The following is a 24,752-nucleotide window of genomic DNA, read 5'->3' on the forward strand; positions in this document are numbered from 1 at the left end:
GGCACAGTGGTCTTAATGTGGAGACCCCCACCAAGAACCAGCGAGACCAAGGTTTCGGTTGCAACACGCAAGAGGCTTTATTGTAGAGGGACGGGTACCCGGGCGTCTCAGTCTCCGGAGAGGCTAGCGCGCCGAGCGAGCCTTTCGGGGGCCTTTTATAGGGATTTTAGCGAGAAGCGCAGGTACAGAAGCGAGAAGCATAGTTACAGGGCTCTGATTGGTAAATTTAAATGAGGCGAGGTTATGGCCCGGTCATTAGATGGGCTCTGGGAACAGGGGAGTTCACCCGTTCTCTGGGCCAGGTGGTCATCCATAAATATCTTGTTTGACATGAAGCGAGGTTATGGCCCGGTCATCAGATGGGAACAGGGGAGTCTACCCATTCTCTGGGCCAGATGGCCGGCCATAAATATCTTGTTTGACAAGGACAAACTGTTTCTGTTATCTTAGCATGCTTTTATCTTTTTCCTCTGGGCCCCAGGCCTTATCTTATCCCGAATAGCATAACAAGATTATTCTAGTCTTGCCTTGCAAGATAGCGTTACTGCTGCTATGCTTGCTATGTCGGGTGCACAGGGGAGGGGGTCTTACAAGGGCTCTCAGCGTTCAGGGCTCTCAGTGTTCCTGGCTCTCAGCGTTCAGGGCTCTCAGTGTTCCGGGCTCCCGGCGTTCTGGGCTCTCAGCATTCTGGGCTCTCAGCGTTCCAGGCTCCGAGCATTCAGGGCTCCCAGAATTCCGGGCTCCCAGCGTTCCAGGCTCTCAGCGTTCTGGGCTCCCAGCGTTCCGGGCTCCCAGCGTTCCGGGCTCTCAGCGTTCCGGGCTCCCAGTGTTCCGGGCTCTCAGCGTTCAGGGCTCCCAGCGTTCTGGGCTCTCAGCGTTCTGGGCTCTCAGCGTTCAGGGCTCTCAGCGTTCAGGGCTCTCAGCATTCAGGGCTCTCAGCATCCAGGCTCCCAGCGTTCAGGGCTCTCAGCATTCAGGGCTCTCAGCGTTCTGGGCTCCCAGTGTTCAGGGCTCTCAGCGTTCTGGGCTCTCAGCGTTCAGGGCTCTCAGCGTTCAGGGCTCTCAGCATCCGGGCTCTCAGCGTTCAGGGCTCGCAGCGTTCGGGCTCTCAGTGTTCAGGGCTCTCAGCGTTCGGGCTCTCAGTGTTCCGGGCTCCCAGCGTTCAGGGCTCTCAGCGTTCAGGGCTCCCAGCATTCAGGGCTCCCAGTGTTCAGGGCTCTCAGTGTTCCGGGCTCCCAGCGTTCCGGGCTCCCAGCGTTCAGGGCTCCCAGCGTTTAGGGCTCTCAGTGTTCAGGGCTCTCAGTGTTCAGGGCTCTCAGTGTTCAGGGCTCCCAGCGTTCAGGGCTCTCAGCGTTCAGGGCTCCCAGCATTCAGGGCTCCCAGCGTTCAGGGCTCCCAGCGTTCCGGGCTCCCAGCGTTCCGGGCTCTCAGTGTTCCGGGCTCCCAGCGTTCAGGGCTCTCAGCGTTCAGGGCTCTCAGCGTTCCGGGCTCCCAGCGTTCAGGGCTCCCAGCGTTCAGGGCTCCCAGCGTTCAGGGCTCTCAGTGTTCAGGGCTCTCAGTGTTCAGGGCTCTCAGCGTTTAGGGCTCCCAGTGTTCAGGGCTCTCAGTGTTCCAGGCTCTCAGTGTTCAGGGCTCCCAGCGTTCCGGGCTCCCAGCGTTCAGGGCTCTCAGCGTTCCGGGCTCCCAGCGTTCAGGGCTCTCAGCGTCCGGGCTCTCAGTGTTCAGGGCTCCCAGTGTTCCGGGCTCTCAGTGTTCAGGGCTCTCAGCGTCCGGGCTCCCAGCGTTCAGGGCTCTCAGCGTTCCGGGCTCCCAGCGTTCCGGGCTCTCAGCGTCCGGGCTCTCAGCGTTCAGGGCTCCCAGCGTTCAGGGCTCTCAGCGTTCAGGGCTCCCAGTGTTCAGGGCTCTCAGCGTTCCGGGCTCCCAGCGTTCCGGGCTCCCAGCGTTCAGGGCTCTCAGCGTTCAGGGCTCTCAGCATTCCGGGCTCTCAGTGTTCCTGACTCTAAGCGTTCTGGGCTCCCAGTGTTCGGGCTCTCAGTGTTCCTGGCTCAGAGTGTTCAGGGCTCTCAGCGTTCCGGGCTTCTAGCGTTCCGGGCTCTCAGCATTCCTGAAGTCGTGACCCTTTACTACAGCTCCTCATGTTGTGCTGACCCTCAACCATAAACTTTATGTCATTGGTACTTCACAACTGTTATGAATCATAATGCAAATATCTGTGTTTTCTGATGGTCTTAAGCAACAAATGTGAAAGGGTCCTTGACCCCCAAAGGGGTTGCAACTCACAGGTTGAGAACCACTGCGTTGGCGGAATGGTTTGGGGAGGATTAGGAAGTGTAGCGTTGTTGGAGGAGGCGTGTCACATGGGGGTGGGCTTTGCCATTTCAAAAGCCCATGCCCCTTTGGCATCCTGTCCCTCCCTCTCTCTCCCTCTGCCTCCTGCTTATGGATCAGATGTGAGCTCTCAGCTGCTGCTCCAGCACCATGCCTGCCTGTCTTTTGTCACACTCCCTGCCATGATTGTCACAGGCTCTAAACCCCTGGAACCATGAGACCCAAAGCTAAATGCTTTCATTCGTAAGTTGCCCTAGTCGTTGTGTTTTGTCTCAGCAATATGAAAATCACTAAGGCATGTGCATACGTGTATATGTAGCAATGATTGCTGAAGAAAGAAGGCTGAGGCAGGTGGATCTCTGCACATGAGGACAGGGTGGTTTACAGAGTGAGTTCTAGGACAGCTAGAGCTATACAGGGAAACTATGGCTCAAGAAAAGAAAGGAAGGAAGGAAAGAAGACAGACAGAGAGAGAGAGAGAGAGAGAGAGAGAGAGAGAGAGAGAGAGAGAGAGAGAATGAAATTTCCAGGAGGAGTCGGGGACGTGGGAGGAGATGGATGGCAGGCAGGGAGTGCCGTAGATGAAGTATTCATGTATAAAGTTTTCCAACAAAAGTACATGCTGGAGCAATGTGTCAGTAGTTTGCTCTTGCAAAGACAGAGGTTCAATTCCCAGCACCCACGTAACAGAACACAACCCTAGTATCCAATGCTGCCTTTTAGCCTCCATGGGCACCAGGCATGCACATAGTGTTCAGCCAGGCATGTAATGAGAACACTCACACCATAAATGTTTTAATTAACTAAATTAATATTTAATCATTAAAAAGTATATGCATATATATGTATTTCTAAATCCATTCATTTTGAAAAGGAGGCGTGTGAGGAAAAGATGTGAGGACATGCACACTTCCAGCTCAGCTGTCTCTGGTTGCTTTAGTCCAGTTCGAGTGAAGTAGCAGCACTGGGCAGAAGCTTTAGGAAAACACTTCCAAAGATGGGAATCCCAATGCTGGCGTGTGTTTTAACTGTCAACCGCAGGCTTCATCTCTTTCGGCACTGCTGCTGCGGCGGGAGCAGGGAATGTTCCCCTCGAGTCCTCCACCCTCGGGGCTGCTGGAGATGCTCTTCCAGTACATAGACCTCCACCAGGATGAGTTCGTGCAGGTACGAGAAGCCATGTGCGATGCTCTGGTTGCTCCTTTGGAACCTGGTGGCATCGGGGAGATGTGGGATGTTGTGCCTGGCGATATGATTCTATCCAAAATGGTGATGACTTCTTAGTAGGCTTCTCAGTGCTCTTCAGGAGGTGGTGGTGGCAGCAGCGGCGGCACAACGAGGCACAAGCCTTTGATCCTAGCACTTGGAAAGCCGAGACAGGCTGGTCTCTGAGTTCCAGGCCATCATGGTCTAGGATACACAAAGGAGCCCTGCCTGGGGGAGGGGGAGAATTCGTGCCTATGAGATTCGTGGCAGAGTCCCGAACACTGTCTGTCTCCGGCAGGTGTCCCACAGCATCTCTGCAGATCGTGCTTTTTCTAGTGCAGGGATCCCAGATGGAGCTGGAGACCTGTTTATATTTCACTGCCAGCATCCATAGTCCTTGGCTTCATTCCTTACACCAGCCTGGTTCCCAGGACGTGGTGCTGACTCATGGAGAGAAGAGGACAGGTGAACGAACACGGAGAGGCCTTGGGAACAGAAAGAGAAGTGGGGCGAGGAGGGGAGGAGCAGTAGGTGCAGGTCGTTCTGGCTCACAGGACAGCTTCCCCCTGCCCTCTCTACTGGCTCTGTCCCCTCTGTCAGCATCTGGGCCCGTGACCACAGCCTTCCCCACACTTATTTGGGCATTTCTTGTTTTTGCCTTTGTTTGTTTGTTTGTTTGTTTGTTTGTTGAGACAGGGTCACATGTAGCCCAGGCTGCCCAGAACTCAACACCTAGTAGAGGATGCCCTACAGTCCTGATCGCCCTTCCTCTTCCTCCCAGGTGCTAGGATTGTAGGTGCGCATCACTGTGCATGACTTCCACACCGACTCAGTGCATCTAGGGCCTCCTCTGCGTCTCACTAGACTTCATTGTCTACACCCCTAGTACCAGCTTGGCCCAGTGATTGCATCAATTGGCCAATGTCAAGGATATTGTCATGTGAACAGAGGTGAAGCCATTGTGCTTCGTGCAAAAGGCACCGAGTTGACTCCCCAGGCCAATGTTCCTAAACATGACCTCCGTGCAACCCTTCCTCCTCTGCAATGGTGGCCTGACAGAAAGAGCTCTCGGGTTTCTGGAATTCAGGCAGAGTCTCCAGAGTCCGTGGAGATACAGCGTCTTCGTGGGAGCTGAGGGCAGGTGTGGGCGTTCAGTCAGAGTGGCCCCTCTTCCAGCCTCCTCAAACTTCCCATTCGCTGTGGGGGTGGGCATCAGCGGCACCTGCTCTCACACTCCAGGTGAAAACTGTCAAACCTAATATTCCCTAAGAGAGGTTCCCTTACCACAAAAATGTAAATGCTATAACCACAAAAGAAAAATCAAACAAAAGTAAGAAGCGGTCAAGACCAGCTACGCAAAATAGATGCTACTTTCCCACTAAAACCAGTGGTGCACACCTGTAATCGCAGCATCTGGGAGGCAGAGATAAGAGAACTCTCAGAAATTCTCAGTCATTCTGGTTTACATAGTATCAACAACAACAACAACAACAACAACAACAAAACGTCTCCAGCTTGGACCATTCAGGCTCCAGCCTTAGACCATGAGTGATGATCTCAGCTTGTTCCCCGGTGAGTGTCCTTAGGGAGTGTCCTCTGAGTCCTATAACACAGTGGCCACTCGTCCATCTGGAATTAGGGAGCACCTTCTACTTTTAAAGAGTTAGTAACTTATTTGCTTTTCATTTTCACGTGCCTGTGTGGATTTATGTGCACCACCTGTGTGCAGGAACCCGTAGAAGCCAGCAGAGGGCACTAGACTCTAAGATCAGCAGTTGTGAGGCATCATGACGGTGCTGGATGGAGACTGAATCTCCCGCCTCTGCAAGAGCAGTAATTGCTCTTAACCACTGAGCCAACTCTCCAGCCTCAAGCTTCTCCTTTATAGCTGGAGACCTGAGGTGGAAAGGCTAAGGAGTTCTCAAAGGCCGCAGGCTGAGGCAGGTTGGGTAGCTAAACTCATACATTGAAGAGTTCAAGTCCTGGCCACGCTGCCTAGAGGATCAAAAATCTAGGGAAGGGCTGACTGCATTCTCCCAAGCTACCCTACCACATCTTTGGTATTAGACGGTTCTGCTCTCCAGGTTTCTAATTAAACCCCAAGCTTATCCATCGTGTGTGTGTGTGTGTGTGTGTGTGTGTGTGTGTGTGTGTGTGTGTGCAAGCGCGCTCGTGGGTGTATGTGTATAAGCCAATGGTCAACATTGTATGCTTTCCTCAGGTGTTGTCCACTTTGATATATTTTGGCTTTTGTTGTTGTTTGTTTGTTTTGAAACCAGAGTCTTATTGACTTATCAACAGGCTCAACAGGATGGCCATTGCGCCTCCAGGATCCGCTTGTCTTTGCCTCACTCTTCTAGGATTTCATGCATGTGCCTCAGGGTCCAGATGATGTTTTGCAGAGTCAGCTCTGGGCAGCTGACTCTGGGTTCTTTCACTTGTGAAGTAAGCTTTGCAACTGCAATGTCACCTCACTCCCTGCACTTGCTTTTGCATGTCACTGTGTTATTAAACTAATCTGCAGGACTCTTATGAGCTAAAGAGCATTTAGGAACTGGTCTCCCATCAGCCCCTACCCAGGTGGGCATTGGCTCTTGTGCCCTATCTGATAACCCCCTCATTGTCTTTCTTTTCAGACCCTGAAGGAGTGGGTGGCCATTGAGAGTGACTCTGTGCAGCCCATTCCTCGTCTCAGACAGGAGCTCTTCCGGATGATGGCCTTGGCTGCAGACAAACTCCGGGACCTGGGAGCTGGGGTGGATTCTGTAGACTTGGGCTCTCAACAGGTGCCGAGACTCTCCCTCCAACTCAGGGCCTCCACTTCTGCAGCCGTTAGCCATGCCTTCCTTAGGTGGTGTCAAGAGAAAGACTTACTTCAACCTCCACAGAGTCTGGGTTTCCCAGGAGAATGAAACATTCCATCTAGCTCAAATTGAGACTGTGCTGTGACTTCTGGTTGTAGCAGGACTGGGGGCAGAAGAAAATGGAGGCCATGTGTGTGGGTCACCTTCTTATTAGAAGATTTACTTATTTATTATTTATTCAAAGATTTATTTATTATGTATACAGTGCTCTGCCTGCATGTACACCTGCAGGCCAGAAGAGGGCATCATATCACATTATAGATGGTTGTGAGCCACCATGTGGTTGCCGGGAATTGAACTCAGGACCTCTGGAAGAGCGGTTAGCACTCTTAACTGCTGAGCCATCTCTCTAGCCCTCAGGATGCTTTCTTATAGAGCCCAGAATCACCAGGCCAGAAGTGACCTCATTCACAATGGGCTCTGTCCTCCCTTATAGCTGGATCTTTTGGAGGGGTTTTCTCAATTGAGAAATCCCTCAATCCCTCCTTTTAGATAACTCTAGCTCGTGTCAAGTTGACGTAAAACCAGGCAGCACAGAACCATTGCTTAGAACTGCTGTCGTATGGCAGAGCTGCATCAAAGCATCCAATGTCTCTGGCTTTAGCACCGAGAACCTCAGAATCATCAAAGTTTTCCAGGTTTTCGAAAATCTGCTGCTTTAAGCCACTTGAGATCTGGGTTCTTGAAGACTGTTTCCAAAGAACTATATAGTGTTTGGCATTGCATATCTAATAATTGCTGTTAATTGAAATTCCAATGATGCTTCATATAGTCATTTAAAAAAAGAGCATCATGGAATACACTTTGTGGGTTTGTTTTGTGGGGTTATTTATTTATTTATTTGAGACAGAACTTCACCAGGTAGCCTTGGCTGGCCTAGAGCTCACTCTGTAGACCAGGCTGGTTCAAATGCGGGAGCGTTGCCTGCCTTGGCTCTTCAGTCCTGGAGCTGAAAGCGCACATCACCATCCCCAGCCGTTGTATGCACATTAGAGATGGGAAAGGGATGCTCAGAACAGTGATGTGTGCTTCAGGGACTCGAGGGTGGAGTCGACAGGAGTCTTGTTCTGAACGTTGTGGAAGAAGAAAGTGTGGGCTCTTTGTTAGAGTTTGGTTTGCTTTGACACTGTGACCCCCTGCCCCACAGATGCCTGACGGCCAGAGTCTTCCTATCCCTCCTATCATATTGGCTGAGCTGGGAAACGATCCTGAGAAGCCCACTGTGTGCTTCTATGGGCACCTGGACGTGCAGCCAGCGCAGAAAGAGGACGGGTGGCTCACAGACCCCTACACCCTGACAGAGGTGGACGGTCAGTGTCGTCTGCTTCTAGGGGGAGCCTGTTTGTAGCCAAGGCTTGGCACAGATTCAAAGACAGCCCCGGTCTTTAGCTATGGTTAAAAATGAGTAGGGGCGGGTGTGGTGGTTCAGGACTATACCAAGCTACTCAGGAGACTGGAGAAAGAATCAGAATTTCAAGCCAAACCTGTGCTTCAAGGTGAATTTGAGGCCAGCTGGGGCAACTAAGCAAGACCATAACTCAAAATAAAAAGTTAAAAAGAAAAGAAAAGAAAAGAGGTCCAAGGTATAGTTCAGTAGTAAAGTGCTTGTTCTGCATACACCAGGACCTAGATTTGATCATACACATACACACACACACACACACACACACACACACACATGCACACACACACACACACATACACATGCACACACACACACACACACACACGCACACACACACACACACATGCACACACACACACACACATGTACACATACATGCACATACTACAGAAGGCTAGGGATTGAGAGAACTCCTGTTTTCATGTCAATGACACTCGTGTCCTTCCATCTGTGGAAGAAACTATGACCCTTGTGCCTTTGTGCCCCAGCGGGGTGGAGTTCTTGGCCAGAGAGAACAGTTGTCTAGGCCATTTTTTAAAAGCAGATTGAATCTGTATGTTGTGAAGAGGGAAGAAGAAAGTCAATAGAAATGGACACACATCCCTATTTCAGCATTCTTCCAGTAGAAAAAGCTCAGCATGAGAGACTATGCATCTCTCTGAGGCTATCAAGGAACTTAGACAAAACAGCCAAGTTCCTCTAAGACTAGTCAGGTGTGTGTGTTTAGACTTGCTTATTTTATATGACTGATGTTAAACATCCTATTTTTATATAAGAAAGTATGCTTTGCATTTCTTTTGTTTCTTTTTTTTTTTTTTAAGACATTGTCTCAGGTTCTCCAGCCTGGCCTTGACCTGGGTCTCTGGCCTTTACCTACAAACGCTGGGGTCACGGACAAGCACCATCAGACCTAGGGTCATGGACAAGAACCATCACACCTGGAACATTTTACGATTCCAGAGCAAGATTTGTATCTAGAATGTTAGAAATTACTCACAAAGCAACACTGTTTTTAGCTGTTGACTCAAAACCAGCCCTCACAGAAAAGGTCATAAAAAGACAGTTTAATCTGCAGGCTAGAGAAACGCTTAGTGGCTGTGAGCACGGCTGCTGCACCGGAGGAGCTAGGCTTAATTTCTAGCACATGGACAGCAGTTCATGACCACGTGTCTCTAGTTGTAGGGGGATCTGATACCCTCCTCTGTCCTTGGAGGGTTCCTGGCATACAAGTGGGGCACTGACACATAAGCCTGCAAGAAGAGCATCCATGCATAGAAATAAAAAAATTTTTAATGTTTTTAGAAGACAGATTATTCTGGAGACAAATAAGAGTGGCCATATTTGTCACAGGAACACAGATTCACACTTCTCACAATAACATATTCTACTGTGGAAGTGGCTATTTAAGATTTTTTTTAGTCAACGGGCAAAGAAATTCATTATTTTTGCCAAATACATTGGCAGAGATCGTGTGGGTGGGTCACATAAATCAAGGGAAAAGTCCACACAGGCTTCCGGTGCTCGCCATGGACACACTCTGCTTTTAGACTGAACCCAGGGTTGGCTCACCATAGGCTCTCCAAGCTTTAGTGGCCATAAAGATGTTCAGGGCAGATACAGGGGTCAGGGACAATGGGTACCAAGAGCATTAAAACTACCCCCAAAATGCTTGGCTTTGATCTGCAGTATTTAACTGACCATAATCACAAAGCACAGTCATGTGACTTTGTGGAAATTTCTAACACAGATGCAGCTTTTTCTTCCATTTCAAACTTGAGTTCATATCACTTGGCAGGCTTGCTGGCACTGTTTTGAATTTTTTTCCTTCCATGCTTAAAGGAAAACTGTATGGACGAGGAGCAACAGATAACAAAGGCCCTGTCTTGGCTTGGATCAATGCCGTGAGCACCTTCAGAGCTCTGGGTCAGGTAGGTGGGCAACTAGGCCTGAGAGAGGGTGGTGGCTAGGAGGCAACTCTAGTCAAAACCTGCTTTGAGTTGCATCCCCAGCACACTGCACTGCTTACTTACTTTCCATAACAATCATGAGAGAGAAAAGCAAAGCTTGGGGAATTCAGGGGACTTACTCAGAGCCTCCAAGCCAGAGAGCAAGCATCCCGGAAGCTTGGCCTGCAGCCTGCAGTGTGAGCCACATCAAAACCAGAACGTGGAGCAGCTGTGTTGGCTCCGCTGCCCAGTGTCCCTGGGACATACAAGATGGGAAGAGAAGACCAGCTCCTTCAAGCTGTCCTCTTACTTCTACATGTGTGCTGTGCCATGTGCGTGACCCTCCTCACATCATACCACATACCACACACGCACACACGAGAAAACAGAATACAGTGCTGGGGAGATTGTTCCGGGTTCTGTGCCTGCTAGGACTTGAGTTTAGATCCCTAGCACCCGTTCAAAGATGCAGGGTGAGGTGACATGTCTATAATTCCAGCACTAGGGGCCTGGAGATGGGCAGATCCTGGCAGCTTGCTGGCCAGACGGCCTTGGCAAACAGCGCAGTGAGAGACTCTTCCAAACAACAAGGTGGAGCACAATAGGTCAAAAGATTGGCCTTGCCTTCAAGCCATCCACTGCACTGAGAAACCAGAGCGTGGTAACTCAGGGGGTGTCGGCTGGTCCCACTTGCCATCTTCTCATGCAGAGAACTTTAGATAAACAGGCCTCAGCATCCATGGGGCTAGCTGCCTTCCCTCCCTCCCTCCCTCTCTCCTTCCATCCCTCCTACCTTCCCTCCCAACCTCCCTCCCTCCCTCCCTCCCTCTTTCCTCTTCCTTTCAACATGGCTGGGTCCCTTTCTTATTTACTTTCCTTTCCCCCTCTTTTATGTCTTCTCTCTGATTTTTCTTTCCTCCTTTTCTCCTTCTTTCCTTCGCTTTCCCCCTCCACTGCCTTCCCTTTAACTCATTTCCTCTCCTCTTCCAGTTCTGTCCAGTTCCCCTCAGTTGAGTTCCTTTCTCGCCCCTTTCCTCTGTTCTCCTTCCTTCCTTCCCATGTGAGATAACCAATACGTATAAGAACGTGACTATATAAAGTCCACGGCGTGCTTTCTTTCTTAAGTTCTGCTCTGAACATTACATAATCACAAGCAAATAAGAAACAGCCACCGCCCTTGGCGCATCCTAACCTCCCTGAACCTCATTTTCCTTGCCTGTGAATTATGAGTAAGAATTTCTACTATACAGGGTTTTGGGAAGGAAATCATATAAAGAAATACTTGCAAGTTAGATATGGCAATACACACCCTGAGTCCACACTTGGGAGCTGAATCAGGAGGCCGTGAGTTCTAGACCAGCATGGACCGCAGAGAGAGACACTGTCCTAAGCCAATACAAAGAAATAAAACTGCGGAGATCTTGTAGTGACCCCAGCCCTCCTCTCCTCTTTTCTTGCTCTCAGAGAACTCAAGCCCAGGATTCCTCCCCCCCCCCCCCACACCCCATGTATCATCTCACTAAGAGGCAGAGCAACCATTAGTGCCAGTGCTTGATCTCAGAGAAATGAGTCACTCGGAAGAGATGTAGCTCATGCTGGGTTGCACAGGTCCTCTGAGGAGCATAGGTGACCGAATGCAGACTTTGGTTGCTGGTCCAACACTAAGGAGCTATTGATTTGACTTAGATGTTTTATTTTTTTAACGTTTAAAATTCGTGTACGTGTGTGCGTGTGTGTGTGTGTGTGTGTGTGTGTGTGTGTGTGTGTGTGTGTGTAGAAGAGCATGTGCAGAGGGGGAGCACACGTGCCAGGCATATGTACACGGATCAGGGTACCACTTGCAGGATGTTTCTCTCCTTCCACTAGGTGTCTTTTGGAGCATAAACTCTGGTCACCAGGCTTTAGTGCCCTTCCCTGCTGAGCATGTGGCTAGCTCTGGTTTATGGCTTATGAAATATGATTTGCTGCAATTTTCTTTAGCTTCCCAGCTACATCTCTGTTGCAGGAAATTTGATCATATTGTAAACCCGGAGATTATGAGCTGTAAAAATCTATTTCTAGTTGTGGTGTGGCTCAGACCTGGCACACACCTTTAATCCAAGAGCTTTCTATAACTAGGATTAAATAAAGCTAACTCTAGGTCAAGAGGCAGAGCCAGCAAACAGCTGACAGGAAGTGAACGTAGGAAAGAAAGAGAGAAAAAGTCCAGGGGACAAACAGATAGAGAGGGACACACAGGAAGTAGAAAGGAGGGACGTTTGATTTGAAGTGTTTCTAAGACAGCCTGGAGAAGAAGAGGCTTTTTTCTTCTGGGACATCAGCTGAGAAGGAAGGCCATGTGGGTACTTTCTCTGCCTCTGAGCTAGCGTGCCTTCACCCCTGCCTCTGGCTCCTGAGTCGCTAGCGTGCCTTCAACCCTGCCTCTGGCTCCTGAGTCGCTAGCGTGCCTTCACCCCCGCACCTGGCTCCTGAGTCGCTAGCATGCCTTCACCCCCGCACCTGGCTCCTGAGTCGCTAGCATGCCTTCACCCCCGCACCTGGCTCCTGAGTCGCTAGCGTGCCTTCACCCCTGCACCTGGCTCCTGAGTCGCTAGCGTGCCTTCACCCCTGCCTCTGGCTCCTGAGTCGCTAGCGTGCCTTCACCCCTGCCTCTGGCTCCGGAGTCGCTAGCGTGCCTTCACCCCTGCATCTGGCTCCTGAGTCGCTAGCGTGCCTTCACCCCTGCCTCTGGCTCCTGAGTCGCTAGCGTGCCTTCACCCCTGCATCTGGCTCCTGAGTCTGCATTGATAAAGTTGAATGGCTGGGATTGTCCTTCGTTACAACAGCACTTCTCAGCAGCGACCATGTGCTCACCGAATGTTGCTAAAGAACGTCGGGCTGATGCTTTGGAGCTTCAGCCCCTCTTCCTAGGACACACAGAAGGGCAACTGTACCGTGGGGCTAAGCCCTGTTCCCCAGTGCCCTCATCCAAATAGGTGGCTATGTCACTCCTCAGCATGGAGCTGTGAGAGTGCTCCAAAACCTTCTCTGTGCTCTGCGAGAAACACCCTAAACTCTCAGCCTGCCTCTCAAAGATACACAAATTAGTCAGATAAAAAGGATCCAAACTTCAAAGGAAGTAGATGTTCCGTATCCAGTGTTACATAGAGAAAACCGTAAGATCTATTTGGCTGTGAGATCAAAGTCTTCGAGTAACCCAAAAAACAGATTGAACACAGTTGAAAAATAACATTGTTGAAAGGAAACTTTTCCTGAGGCCTAATAATCTTTCAAAGCAAAGAGCTCTCCTTTACCATGCTCAGAATTATGGGAGTCACAGAGTAATTTGTAATGTATAACCATTATTCAGAAACACTGTTTAATGGAGCTGGGGAGATCACCCAGTTGGTAAAGTACTTGCCATGCAAGTACTAAGAGTCAAGTTCAAGCTGGGCAGTGGCAGCACACACCTGTAATCCCAGCACTTGGGGAGCCAGAGGCAGGCGTATCTCCATGAGTTCGAGGCCAGCCTAGTCTACAAAGTAAGTTCAGGACAGACAAGGCTACACAGGGACACCTTGTTTTGGGAAAAAAAAAAAAGACCCAAGTTCAAATGCCAAGGCCCCATGTAAAAGGTGGTCATGCCTACAGACCCAACGCTTAGAGAACAGGAAGGTCCCCCAACTTGCTGGCCAGCCAGTGCAGTTAAAATGGTGAATTCAGCAAGAAACCTTGTCTCAAAAATTAAGGTGGAGAAAAACTGAAGAACACACTAGACATTGACCTCTGGCCTCTACATGCATGTATTCACATGTGCATGTGCACCTGTATGTACACACACACACGAGAGAGAGAGAGAGAGAGAGAGAGAGAGAGAGAGAGAGAGAGAGAGAGAGACAGACAGACAGACAGAGACAGAGACAGAGACAGACAGACAGAGACAGACAGACAGAGACAGACAGACAGAGAGAAAGTTTCTTTTACGGGGAAGGATTCTTCTGTCCTGTCCCTTCCTGTCCCACCCTGCTACCTCAACCTCTCGAAGCACAATCAAGCCTTGCAGTATGGATGCTCCTGTCTTTGGGGTCTCTGCTCCAAATTCTGTCATAGCATTAAACCAAAGGGTTACATGGAACCTGTCTGCTGGCCTCACATTTGTTTCTCCTCGGCTGCTGTAAACAGAGCTGCTGGAAAGGTAAACAATCCATACACTGAGTATAGATGATTACTTAGCAACATGTCTGTACTAAATCCAAGCTTATAAATAAAACCTTGCTCGAGCATTTTGTACAATCTCTCTTGTTCTTTTATTAACCCAGGATCTTCCCGTCAACATCAAGTTCATCCTGGAAGGGATGGAAGAAGCTGGTTCTGTTGCCCTGGAGGAATTTGTCAGAAGAGAAAAGGACCATTTCTTCTCTGGCGTGGACCACATTGTGATCTCAGACAACCTGTGGATCAGCAAGAGGAAGCCAGCGCTCACCTACGGAACCCGGGGAAACTGCTACTTCATGGTGGAGGTGCTAGCAACGCCGCTTGGCGAGGGGGAGATTGGGTCAGTGGACAGGATAGAGTATTATTGGGCACCTTGAAGAGGAAGTCAGGAAGCTGTCCCTTGGGACTCACAGAAGTCTTTGGGTCTGGGTGTGTGATTCACAAACTCATGAAATCTTAGAGTGTATATGCTTGGATGTATTTTTTCCTAGGGTCCTGGAGTTTTGGGTTTACATATATATGACTATGAGTATAGAACCCATAGCAGGAGTAAAATACTTGCCAGGCTGACTACCTGGACAGATTCCAGGCTAGCATTCATTCCCTTTTGTGTGCCTGCAGGCCTTGGTGTCAGGGGACCCTAGTGCTATAGCCAAGAGGAACTCGAAGGCTGATGGCATCAGTCTGCAACACACAGCCTTGTGTCACTATCTTACCCCTGAGCTTTGGTTTCCTATCTCAAAAGTTAGTGCAACCCTGTTACCCCAGCCCAAGCTTATACCTCCCTTTAAGTTGTTTTCAGTAACGCAGGCAACCTGTGGCAGCACACACAATTTATAATGAAAAGTCCTTCCCGGGGGGGTCATTAGTTAGGCACTTTAGTTTTCTGACACAATAGGATGTGAATTTACTAGTTGACATGACGGAAATATCCAAATGTTGGCACTCATGAGGCTTAAATGGTAGGAGCCAGCTGGGCTTGGTCATGCACTGAACTTCTGCTAGTACAACTGCCTAATAAAGTGAGACTCTCACTCTCAAGTGACCAAGTGGGGGGCTTCCCTCCCACTAAGAATGGACGAGAGCAGCAAAAGACCACTGGCCAGGAGTGAGAGAAGGAAAGGGACCAGAGACAGTGATTGAACGGAACCTTTGGGGGGGGGGGGTCCTGCTCAAGCTGGAAGGAAGAAACTGCAGATGTCGAATTCGGTTCCAGAGCCTCAGAAGCTGGTAGCTCGTCCCAGTGGCTGACACTCTGAGCAACCAGCTTTAGGTCTGGGTTCAGACAAAGGGTTCAGAGCTAGCTACAAGGATGGCAGCCGGAAGGTGGAAAGCAGTAAGTGACAATGTGTAAGCCACTCGAAGCTTCTGAGACCAAATCAGTCATGGAGGAATTGAGTGCAATTGAAAAGAGAAAGAAATCACTCCACATAAAAAGAGAAAGAAAAGTAAGTTGCCCAGAGGAGCAAACCTTCTCCTGAGAGCTGACCTAAAGCATGAGATGAAGCCAAGGGCAAGCCAGCTATGTGAGCATCAGTAAGTCATCCAAGCATGGTCTGGTCATCTTGGATAGAATTGTGGTGCTGGAACAGGTGGAGAATGAAGTGAGTTTAAAACAAAGAAGGGTGGACTCCCCAAGTCACGTGACTGGGACCCATGAGGCGTGAGGTCAGGTCTGGTCCTGAGGCACACGGCCAGACCCGCCTTCCGCCGTGTGGGAAGCAAAGGGACTGTGGCGGTAGGTGAGCCTCTGCTCTTTCACCAATTCACAGGTAAAGTGCAGAGATCAAGACTTCCATTCAGGGACCTTTGGTGGCATCCTCAACGAGCCAATGGCTGACTTGGTTGCTCTTCTAGGTAATAACTCGCTCTACTTCCTTTTGGGAAGGTCAGTTCTGTTTGCTCTCCTTGGATTCTGAGTCAGCTCTGAAAGGGTTTGTAGTGACAGGAAAACTCTATTGTTAGCCCCTGCTGGTCTCCCATGTCTGCTCTCTGGGCTTGTAATGAAGCCCGTGCCATGTGCTACTTCTCATAATGCTGCCCTGGCTTGTTTTCTATTTATTTATATTACTTATTTTTAAAAGGCTGTTTGTTTGTAAATATGCATATATGTACAGGTACACAGTGTGTGCATGTGCACGTGTGTGAGTATGCATGTGGAGGCCAGAGGTCACTCTTGGGTGTCCTTCCTTGTGTCTCAGGTGGTGTCCACTTTCAGTTTTGCGACACTGGAATCCAGAGCTTACCAAGCAGGCTAAGCTGACTAGGCTACAAGAGCCTCCTAGGTCCGCATCGCCAGAGCTGAGATTATAACTTCATGCCACTGTGCCCAGATTTTTATTTTTTTGAGACAGGGTCTCATTATTCCGCCTTGGCTAGCCTGAAGCTTGTTATGGACCAGGCTGACCTCAAACTCATAGAGATTTGCCTGCCTGGGCCTCTCGAAGAAGAATATACTTTGTTTGTTTGGTTTGGTTTGGTTCGGTTTGGTTTGTTTGTTTTTCAAGATAGGGTTTCTCTGTGTAGCCTTGGCTGTCCTAGACTTGCTTTGTAGACCAGGCTGGCCTCAAATGCTTGCCTCTGCCTCCCGAGTGCTGGGATTAGTGTGTGCTACCATGCCCAGCTGCCTCTCAAGGTTTTGAATTAAAGGTGTGTGCCATGACCCCTGGCACAGTGTGTGTGTGTGTGTATGTGTGTGTGTGTGTGTGTGTGTGTGTGTGTGTGTTAAAGCATGGGTTTAAAGTATCAGATGCAGCTCATGTTTCTAAGGCAAGCACTTTCCATCTCTCTAGGCCCCTAAACCACCTTCTTCTTTATTTTTTTTTTTCAGAAAAAATAGTTTATTCCATCTTACAGTTCAAGGATATATGATACATCATGGCTGGAAAGATATAGCATCCAATGAGGTCATCATGACCATAGGAGTGTGAGGCTACTGGTCACATTAAGTTCACAGTCAGGAAACAGAGACAGATGAATGCTGGTGATCAGCTTGCTTGCCTTCTCCTTTTTATTAAGCCCAAGATTGAGATCATATCACTATCCATATTCATAGTGGGTCTTCTCCCCTTAGGTAACCTATTCAATCTAATATTGCACAGGCATGCTCAAAGCTTATCTGATAGTGGGAGACGTCTTCTTTTTTTAAGTTTATTATTGTTTTATTAGAACTTTAAATTTTTTAAAATTTATTTATTCACTTTACTTCCTAGTCATAGCCTCCTCCTTTCCTCTTCCCCTTCCCTCCCTCAGTCCTCAAAATGGGTAGCCCACCCCAGCTCATCAAGTTACGTCAGGACTGATCGTGCCCTCTGCCCCTGTGGCCTGGCAAGGCAGTCCCACAAGGGGGAAGTGATCAGAAAGCTGGCAACAGAGTCCATGTCAGAGACAGCCCCTGCTCCCCTTCCTAGGCGACTCACATAAAGTCTGAGCTGCCCATCGGCTACATCTAATATATACTTTTTTTTTTTTTTTGGTTTTTCAAGACAGGGTCTCTCTCTCTCTCTGTGTAGCCTTGGCTGTCCTGGAACTCACTCTGTAGACCAGGCTGGCCACAAACTCACAGAGATCCACCTGCCTCTGCCTTCCAAGCGCAGGGATTAAAGGTGTGAGCCACCACCCCACCCCCCAAACCTTTTACTGGATACTACTGTGACACAAAGTCAGGAATGTAGAGACCTGAAGAAGTTAGAGAAGCCGTCCTTGACTCCCTCCAGTGCTTCTAGAGCATGGGGTGGGGGGTGAGGGGATGGGGTGGGGTGGGGGGGTGACAGCTCCAAGATGTTCTACCTTCATAGACAAAGGGGGGCTCTTTGCAGACAAATGGGCAAGTGACAACAAATCAGAACAGAGTTAAGTGATGTCATGAGTGAGCCCTGTCCCAGAAGCCTCTGTGCTGTAAGTGCAGCAGCCCTGTGACAGCCCAGCCCTCAGTACACAGGGAGCACTAGGTTCTCGGTGGGAGCACCTAGCTGAGCTCATGCCCTACCACAGACCGGCTGCATGACGCTAGGAAGCTACTTAAAGTGCTTAGTTTGTGGTTTCCTCGGTTGCAAACAGGCATCATCACATGTTTGCCTAGGAAGTGTTCTTAGACTTACTCTTTTTTTGTTTGTTTGTTTGTTTTGTTTTGTTTTGTTTTGCCGAGAAAGAGTTTCTCTGAGTAGCCTTGGCTATCCTGGACTTGCTTTATAGACCAGGCTGGCCTCGAACATAAAGTGATCCACCCGCCTCTGCCTCCGAGTGCTGGGATTAAAGGCGTGTGTCACCACGCCCGTCTCTTAGACTTACTCTTGCTATGATGAAACACCACGACCAAAAGCAACTTTGGGAGGAATAGATTTGGTTTATGCTCCCACATCACTGCTCATCACTGAAGGAAGTCAGGACAGGAGCTCAAACAATGCAGAGGCCCTGGAGGGGTGCTGCTAACTGGCTTTGTTCCTCAAGGCTTGCTCAGCCTGCTTTCTTATACAAGCCAGGACCACGAGCCAGGGGTGGCCCCGCCCACCATGGAATGGGCCCTCCCACGTCAATCATGTCAATGTGATCCAGCTTGCCTGTAGCTGGATCTTACACAGGCATTTTCTCAGCTTCCCTTCCCTTCTCTCTGATGACTAAAGCTTGAGTCAAGTCAACATAAAAGTAGCCAGCACACAAGTGTTATTGTGAGGATACAGTAAAATGTGCATGGGTGTCCCAAGATGAATAATGGCCTCTCCTGGCCAGAGAAAACAGCTCTTATCTTACCAAGGTCTTTAGAGCTGATAGTGCCAAATATCTGAGTGCTACTTGGCATCACTTTCCAAGGTTGGTATGGCACAGAGATGCCAACATGCTTGCTGACTGCCGCTCACCAAACCTCTGCCTCTGACCTCCTGAAGGCTGACAAGCTGTGCAAACAGGTTTTCTCAGAGATCCATTTTCCCCAGGCTTGACCTAGTCTCACTGCTGCCTACGTGGAGTCCCCAGAGAATAGGAACACTTAACCATGAGGGGCCTCCTGCACAGTCCTCATGGGGGTGCTCACAAGTGTGTAGCGACACTTTTATTTTTTTAAGGTTCACAAGTTACACATTTCCTTACCTCGCCACATCTGGCAGATTGCTCTGTATGCAAACTTTCCATTGTTTTCCTTTGGGGCAGATAAACTGTCCAAATCCTGCATGGCAAACCCTCAGCCTTGATAGTACCAGACAGAGTACAAGCAGCCTGCCTGGCCGTATCAAGGTCCTCATCAGTGTCTTTATTTCCTTCATCCTGACCCAAAATTAAAAGTAAACAGTGAAGTCAATAGATGTTTTAATTATGTATGTATCACTGTCTGTCTTTCTATCAATCTATCATCTACCTACCTACCTATCGTGTATGTATGTATGTATGTATGTATGTATATATATGTATGTCTGTATGTATGTATATATGTATATATGTATGTATGTATGTATATATGTATGTATGTGTATGTATGTATGTATATATGTATGTATGTATGTATGTATGTATGTCTGTATATATGTATGTATGTATGTATATATGTATGTATGTATATATGTATGTATGTATGTATATATGTATGTATCATGTATCATCTATCTCTATCACATACCTATCAACTATGAATATCTATTTATCATCTGTCTTGTATGTCTATCTCTTTATTATCTATCTACATACCTATTGTGTCTGCATTAATTTTTCTAAAGTGTTAATATATGCAGGCAGTATCTCATGCTTGACAACTTCAGCAATAACGTTATAAGCTTTCTTCCTTTAAAGCATTCACAATTTTGGAGCACAAATAGTTGATCTTTTTTTTTTCTTATATATTTTTTTTCCGGACGGGGTTTCTCTGTGTAGCCTTGGCTGTCCTGGACTTGATTTGTAGATGGGCTAGCTTCAAACTCACAGAGATCGCCTGCCTCTGCCTCCTGAGTGCTGGGATTAAAGATTTGTGCCACCACCGCCTGGCAGGTCAGTCTGCGTTTGGTGCCTGTAGTACTCAGATCTCCTTGTCAAAAGCACCAAAATGACAAAAGTCCTGCCACCTTCTGGAAAAGGTCTGAGCACTACGATGGCGTCCGTCTCGTGCACCCAGCCTCCCTGCATCAGCCACTCAGCCTGGCCGTGTGCTCTCCTTGGCTCCCTGTGGCTCCTCCTCCTGTGTGATGATTCTTCAGAGGTCTTTTTCATCCACACTCCTTGGCTCCATAGCGCTCGGGCTGAAATTGTGAACAGGGCTTTCGTCGTCACACATTCCCCTCTGTCCTTGTATTTGAGACTGAGTCTCGTAGGGACACAAACTCAAGGAAGCTTTTATGATTGTATTATTAGTGATCTTTTTTTTTTTTTTTTTGGTGAAAATACATTATAAATTGGTAATAGCCAGAACCAATCCTTCAGCATTTATTATCTATCACATGTGTATGTAAGTAGGGTATGTGTACATATGTATATTACTGTGTGTGTGTGTGTGTGTGTGTGTGTGTGTGTGTGTGTGTGTGTGTGAACAGAGGGTGACATCAGTTGTCTTCCTTGATTGCTTTTTACTTTCCAAGGCAGGGTCTCTTGTTTCTTTTTTCTTTTTGGTTTTTCAAGACAGAATTTCTCTAAGTAACCTTAGTTGTCCTGGACTCACCTTGTAGACCAGGCTGGCCTCGAACTCACAGCAATCCACCTGCCTTTGAGCCCTCCCCACCCCAATGCTGGGGTTAAAAGCATGCACCACCACGCCTGGTTAGGCAGGGTCTCTTGTACCCAGAGCTCTTTAATCCAGCTGTTTTTACTAGTCAGCTTGCCTTGGAGATGCCCTGTGTGGTGGTGTGAATAGGTTTGGCCCCCATAGACTCTTGTGTGTGAAAGCCTGGCCCATAGGAAGGGACACTACTAGGAGGCGTGGCCTTGTTGGAATGGGTGTGGCTTAGTTGGAGTGGGTGAGGCCTGGTTGGAGGAAGTGTGTCACTGTGGGTGAAGGCTTTGATATGTTCAAGCTAGGCTGGGGGGGGGGGGGGGACGACGGGACACTCAGTCTCCTGCTGCCAGTGGATCAGGACATAGAACTCTCAGCCCCTCCAGCGCCATGTCTGCCTGCACGCTGCTGTGCTTCCCATCACAATGATAATGGATTGAACCTCTGAACCTGCGAGCCAGGCCCAGTGAAGTGTTTTCCTCTGTAAGGGTTGCCATGAACATGATGTCTCTTCACAGCAATGAGACCCTAACACCCTGTCTTCCTCACTCGAGTGCTGGGATTATAAGTGGGTCACCACTCCCTTCTGGCTTTTATCTGGGCGTGGGGGATCATAACTCCGGGATATGTAAACTGAGGTTCCCATGCTCCTATGGTAAGCACTGGACCTGCTGAGCCATGTCTCCAACCCCCCAACGCCTCTTTATTTTTAGACTTGAGTTGGATTTATGATTTGAGCCACTTATTTAGCATTCAGTGCCGCTCACTGGGCCAATGGAGGGAGTGTGTGACTCAGGGCTGACTGGAGGCCCGACAGCATTCAGTACTGTCTTGCAGTGCAGACACAGAGGGAATCAGGGAGGGGGGTCTCTGGGAAGCTCTGGGAAGGAGAGGGCCAAAGGCGGAGCTGGTGAAACAGCCCTGAGGCCTTCCTATGAATTCTGCTGCCTGACACTTGCGCCCCAAGTTTGACTTCATAGCTATGATCATTTTCTGGGAAACTGTTGTCCTTCCTGGTTGCAATGTGTCTTTGGTACGTATTTTCTTTGAGTGTGTGTGTGGGGGGTGGGGGTGGGGGGGGGAGCTGAGAAAAGATTTTGGGAAGTTTCAGTCTCTCGTACATGTTTGTGTGTGTGTGTGTGTGTGTGTGTGTGTGTGTGTGTGTGTGTGTGTAAAATCTATGTATGTACATAGATTTAACTATCTACTAATTTATACCTATTACTTCTTAACTCAGGATGAGATCAAAATGTAAGCATGAGTCTTGCCTGGAATACAGAAGGTGCAGACCGGTGTCCAGGCTCTGCCCTTGGCTAGGGAGCCACTGGGGCAGTCGGACCTGGCTGAGCCTGCCTTGTGACCACTTCCTTCTTGGGCGCACCTCTTTGCTGAAGAGAATTGCTGCCACTGGTTCTAGCCAAGAGACAGAGGCAGTCATGAGGGCGTTTGCCACAGAGGAGCCTCGTCTGGCCTGGTTCTCGGACCACAGTGCCGGCACACTGGTAATTTCTGCACCTCTTCCGTAGGTAGTCTGGTAGATTCATCAGGCCATATCTTGATTCCTGGAATCTACGACCAAGTGGCTCCTATTACAGAGGAGGAAAAAACAATGTATGAAAGCATTGATCTGGACCTACAGGAGTACCAGAAGAGCAGCCAAGTTGAGAAATTTCTGTTTGATACCAAGGTATAACCGTTAACCGCATACACACGCTCCACGAGAGGAACACTGCAACACGCCATGTTGGTCTGGGCATCTTAGAACACAAGGCAGAGGTTAAGTTGCGGGCAGACTTGATATTCACAGCCGCGTTTCTCAGGTCTAGAAACAGCCAGTCCCAGGGAGTGGTTGGTTCAGGCTTGAGGCGTCCCACCGTGAATAAAAGCTCATTTGACAGCAGCGTCTCTCCACAGCAGTTTGTTAATTTAAATCCCATTCCACTTTCTGTCAGGGAGCTGAACTTCCTGAACGTTCAAAGATTGGGAGCCACCACCTGAGACGCCAGCCCCAACGCCTGTAATCGTTCACGCGCTCAGGCGTTACCGGGACCTTTCAGGGCTAGTGGGCGAGCCCATGCACTCTGTCCCCTGGGCTCCGAAGGAACTTAGAACTCGGAGCAGAAACCCTGAAGAAGTCAAAGTTTTTGTTCATCCTCCTCCTTTTTGAAAGAGCACTTTACCTGCTAGAGGCTGAGGATGGCTTAGTGGTTAGGATCGCGCGTTGCTCTCGCAGAGGACCTGAGTTCGGTTTGCAGGACGAATGTTAGGCGGCTCACAACCACCTGCCCCTCTAGTTCTAGGGGCTCTGACATCCCGTTCTTGCCTCTTTCATCACTGTACTACATCCATATGCACACGACTCCCCCCCTTACACACATACACACAGTCATATGTACACATAAACTAAGTAAACTGATAAAACTAAAAAAAAATTTTTTGAGACAGGGTCTCTCTGTGTAGCCTTGGCTGTAGCTTTGTAGACCAGGCTGGCCTCGAATTCACAGCGTTCTGCCTGCCTCTGCCTCCTGAGTGTTGGAATTAAAGGTGTGCGCCACCATGCCTGGCATCTTAAATCTTAAAACAAAACAAAACAAAACAATATCTTCCCGCTCAGATATTGGTCTGTGGTTGATTCCCCAGGAATCTGCCCCAAGAGCACCAATCCATGCTGAATAGATGTGCTGGGGTTTTCTGTGGGAGTGTATTTCTTTCCACAGACTAACGTTGTGAAACTACACAAGAGAGAAATTGGCTTAAGTACTGAAGGCTTATTTAAGGAACTCTGAGGAATGAAATTTTCTGCACTCGTTATCAGGGTATAGCACTGGTTAGAAATTTATAATTAGATCCAGTTTCTTTTTAAACTATTATTCATTGTATTATGATGATGATGATGATGCGTGTGTGTCACATGTGGAGCCATAAGATGACTTCCAGGAGTTGGCCTGCTCCTTCCATCTCGCTGAGGCAGGATCCTCTTGTTGGCTTTGCTCTCTGCATGCTGCAGGCTGGCGGGCCTGCAAGCTCCTGTCTCTGCTCCTTCCTACAGGAGGAGTGCGGGATTTCGGATGTGGGCCTCCATACCTGACTGTTTTACTTGGGTTCTGGGGACCAAACTCAGGTTGTCAGGCTCTGTGGGCAGGTGCTTGTACCCACTGAGTCATCTCATGGACCATGATTCCATTTCTGAACCAGCTCCCCTGGCCGGAAGACGTTCTGGGTAAGGCAGCAGCAGGGACAGCAGCAGGCAGCAAGGCAAGAAGCCTCCCATGCCGAAGGGAAAGTCTGCCTGTATTAGTCCAGACATAGTTGATTTCATGCTAACTAACTTGTCAAAAGGAGGTCTTAGCTGTTGGAGGCACAAACAATTTAATTCAGCTGAGGTTTCTCATTGCAGTGCTAGGGGAATGGCCCTAGGGCTTCTTGCATGCTAAATAAGTGCTCTGCTGTTGAGCTCTATCCCTAATCCTTTTATCTATCTATCTAAGCAATCATGTGTGTGTGTGTGTGTATATACACATATATCACAACACACACACTATCTATCAAACACACACACACACACACACACACACACACACCTTGAGACTATATCTCACTATATTTTTCTGGTTGGCCTGAAACTCACTATGTAGACCAGGCTAGCCTTGAACTCACAAAGATCTGCATGAGACTAAAGGTGCATGCAACCACAGCCGGCTTGCTTTTTATTTGGAGGCAGCATCTTGTCTAACTGAGGCTGGTCTCATACTCACTGAGGAGCCAAGGATGACCCTGAACTCCTGATTTTGTTGTCTCCACCTCCCAAATGTTGGGGACAGAGGCATCTTCCACTGGGCCCAGATGATGTGGTGCTGGGTTTGGGACCCAGAGCTTTGTGTGTGCTAGGCAAGCATTCTACACAACCCCACCCAAGCCAGTCCTCCACTGGGTTTGTGTCACATGCTGTCTGCTTGGTTTAGGAGGAAGTCCTGATGCATCTGTGGAGGTACCCGTCTCTCTCCATCCACGGCATTGAGGGTGCGTTTGATGAGCCTGGAACGAAAACAGTCATCCCCAGCCGAGTCATAGGGAAGTTTTCAATCCGCCTAGTCCCTCACATGAGTCCGTCTGTGGTGGAG

The 24,752-nt window shown here is 48.9% G+C and overlaps 2 protein-coding genes and 1 long non-coding RNA gene across 10 annotated transcripts in view; 2 read left to right on the forward strand and 1 right to left on the reverse strand.

Annotated features, from left to right (window-relative positions):
* Nucleotides 1-24,752, forward strand: part of CNDP1 (carnosine dipeptidase 1) — a 38,922-nt gene that overhangs the window by 5,673 nt on the left and 8,497 nt on the right. For 5 of the 7 annotated variants that reach the window (XM_084780287.1, XM_084780288.1, XM_084780289.1 and 2 more), the window contains 8 exons: nt 3,370-3,495; nt 6,171-6,320; nt 7,546-7,708; nt 9,643-9,731; nt 14,048-14,248; nt 15,716-15,800; nt 22,158-22,318; nt 24,594-24,752. The exon at nt 24,594-24,752 is cut by the window's right edge and continues 6 nt beyond it. In XM_084780287.1, coding sequence (XP_084636413.1) covers nt 3,412-3,495; nt 6,171-6,320; nt 7,546-7,708; nt 9,643-9,731; nt 14,048-14,248; nt 15,716-15,800; nt 22,158-22,318; nt 24,594-24,752 — 1,092 coding nt within the window. In that variant the 5' untranslated portion in view covers nt 3,370-3,411. Of the gene's footprint in view, nt 1-2,426; nt 2,572-3,367; nt 3,496-3,832; nt 4,000-6,170; nt 6,321-7,545; nt 7,709-9,642; nt 9,732-14,047; nt 14,249-15,715; nt 15,801-22,157; nt 22,319-24,593 lie in introns of those variants that run through there. The other 2 variants (XM_084780285.1, XM_084780290.1) reach the window with 2 other exon arrangements.
* Nucleotides 16-2,287, forward strand: LOC311595781 (uncharacterized protein; the record flags this gene model as incomplete). The annotated part of the gene is made up of 3 exons (XM_084778751.1): nt 16-40; nt 577-1,542; nt 1,640-2,287. 3 exons carry the CDS (start codon nt 16-18, stop codon nt 2,158-2,160), a joined length of 1,512 nt encoding a protein of 503 aa, XP_084634877.1. The 3' UTR covers nt 2,161-2,287.
* LOC311596644 lies at nt 6,336-22,133 on the reverse strand. 2 transcript variants are annotated; one of them, XR_014778916.1, is made up of 4 exons: nt 21,900-22,133; nt 19,620-20,164; nt 19,029-19,202; nt 6,336-6,501 (listed from the first exon to the last, which is right to left on the reverse strand). It is a non-coding gene; the product is annotated as an uncharacterized lncRNA (long non-coding RNA). The 2 variants fall into 2 exon arrangements; XR_014778917.1 differs by lacking the exon at nt 6,336-6,501 and having other exon boundaries at nt 15,815-19,202.

The sequence above is a fragment of the Acomys minous genome, assembly GCF_964271855.1.
Source record: "Acomys minous genome assembly, chromosome: 4".
NCBI classification, from domain to species: Eukaryota; Metazoa; Chordata; class Mammalia; order Rodentia; family Muridae; genus Acomys; species Acomys minous.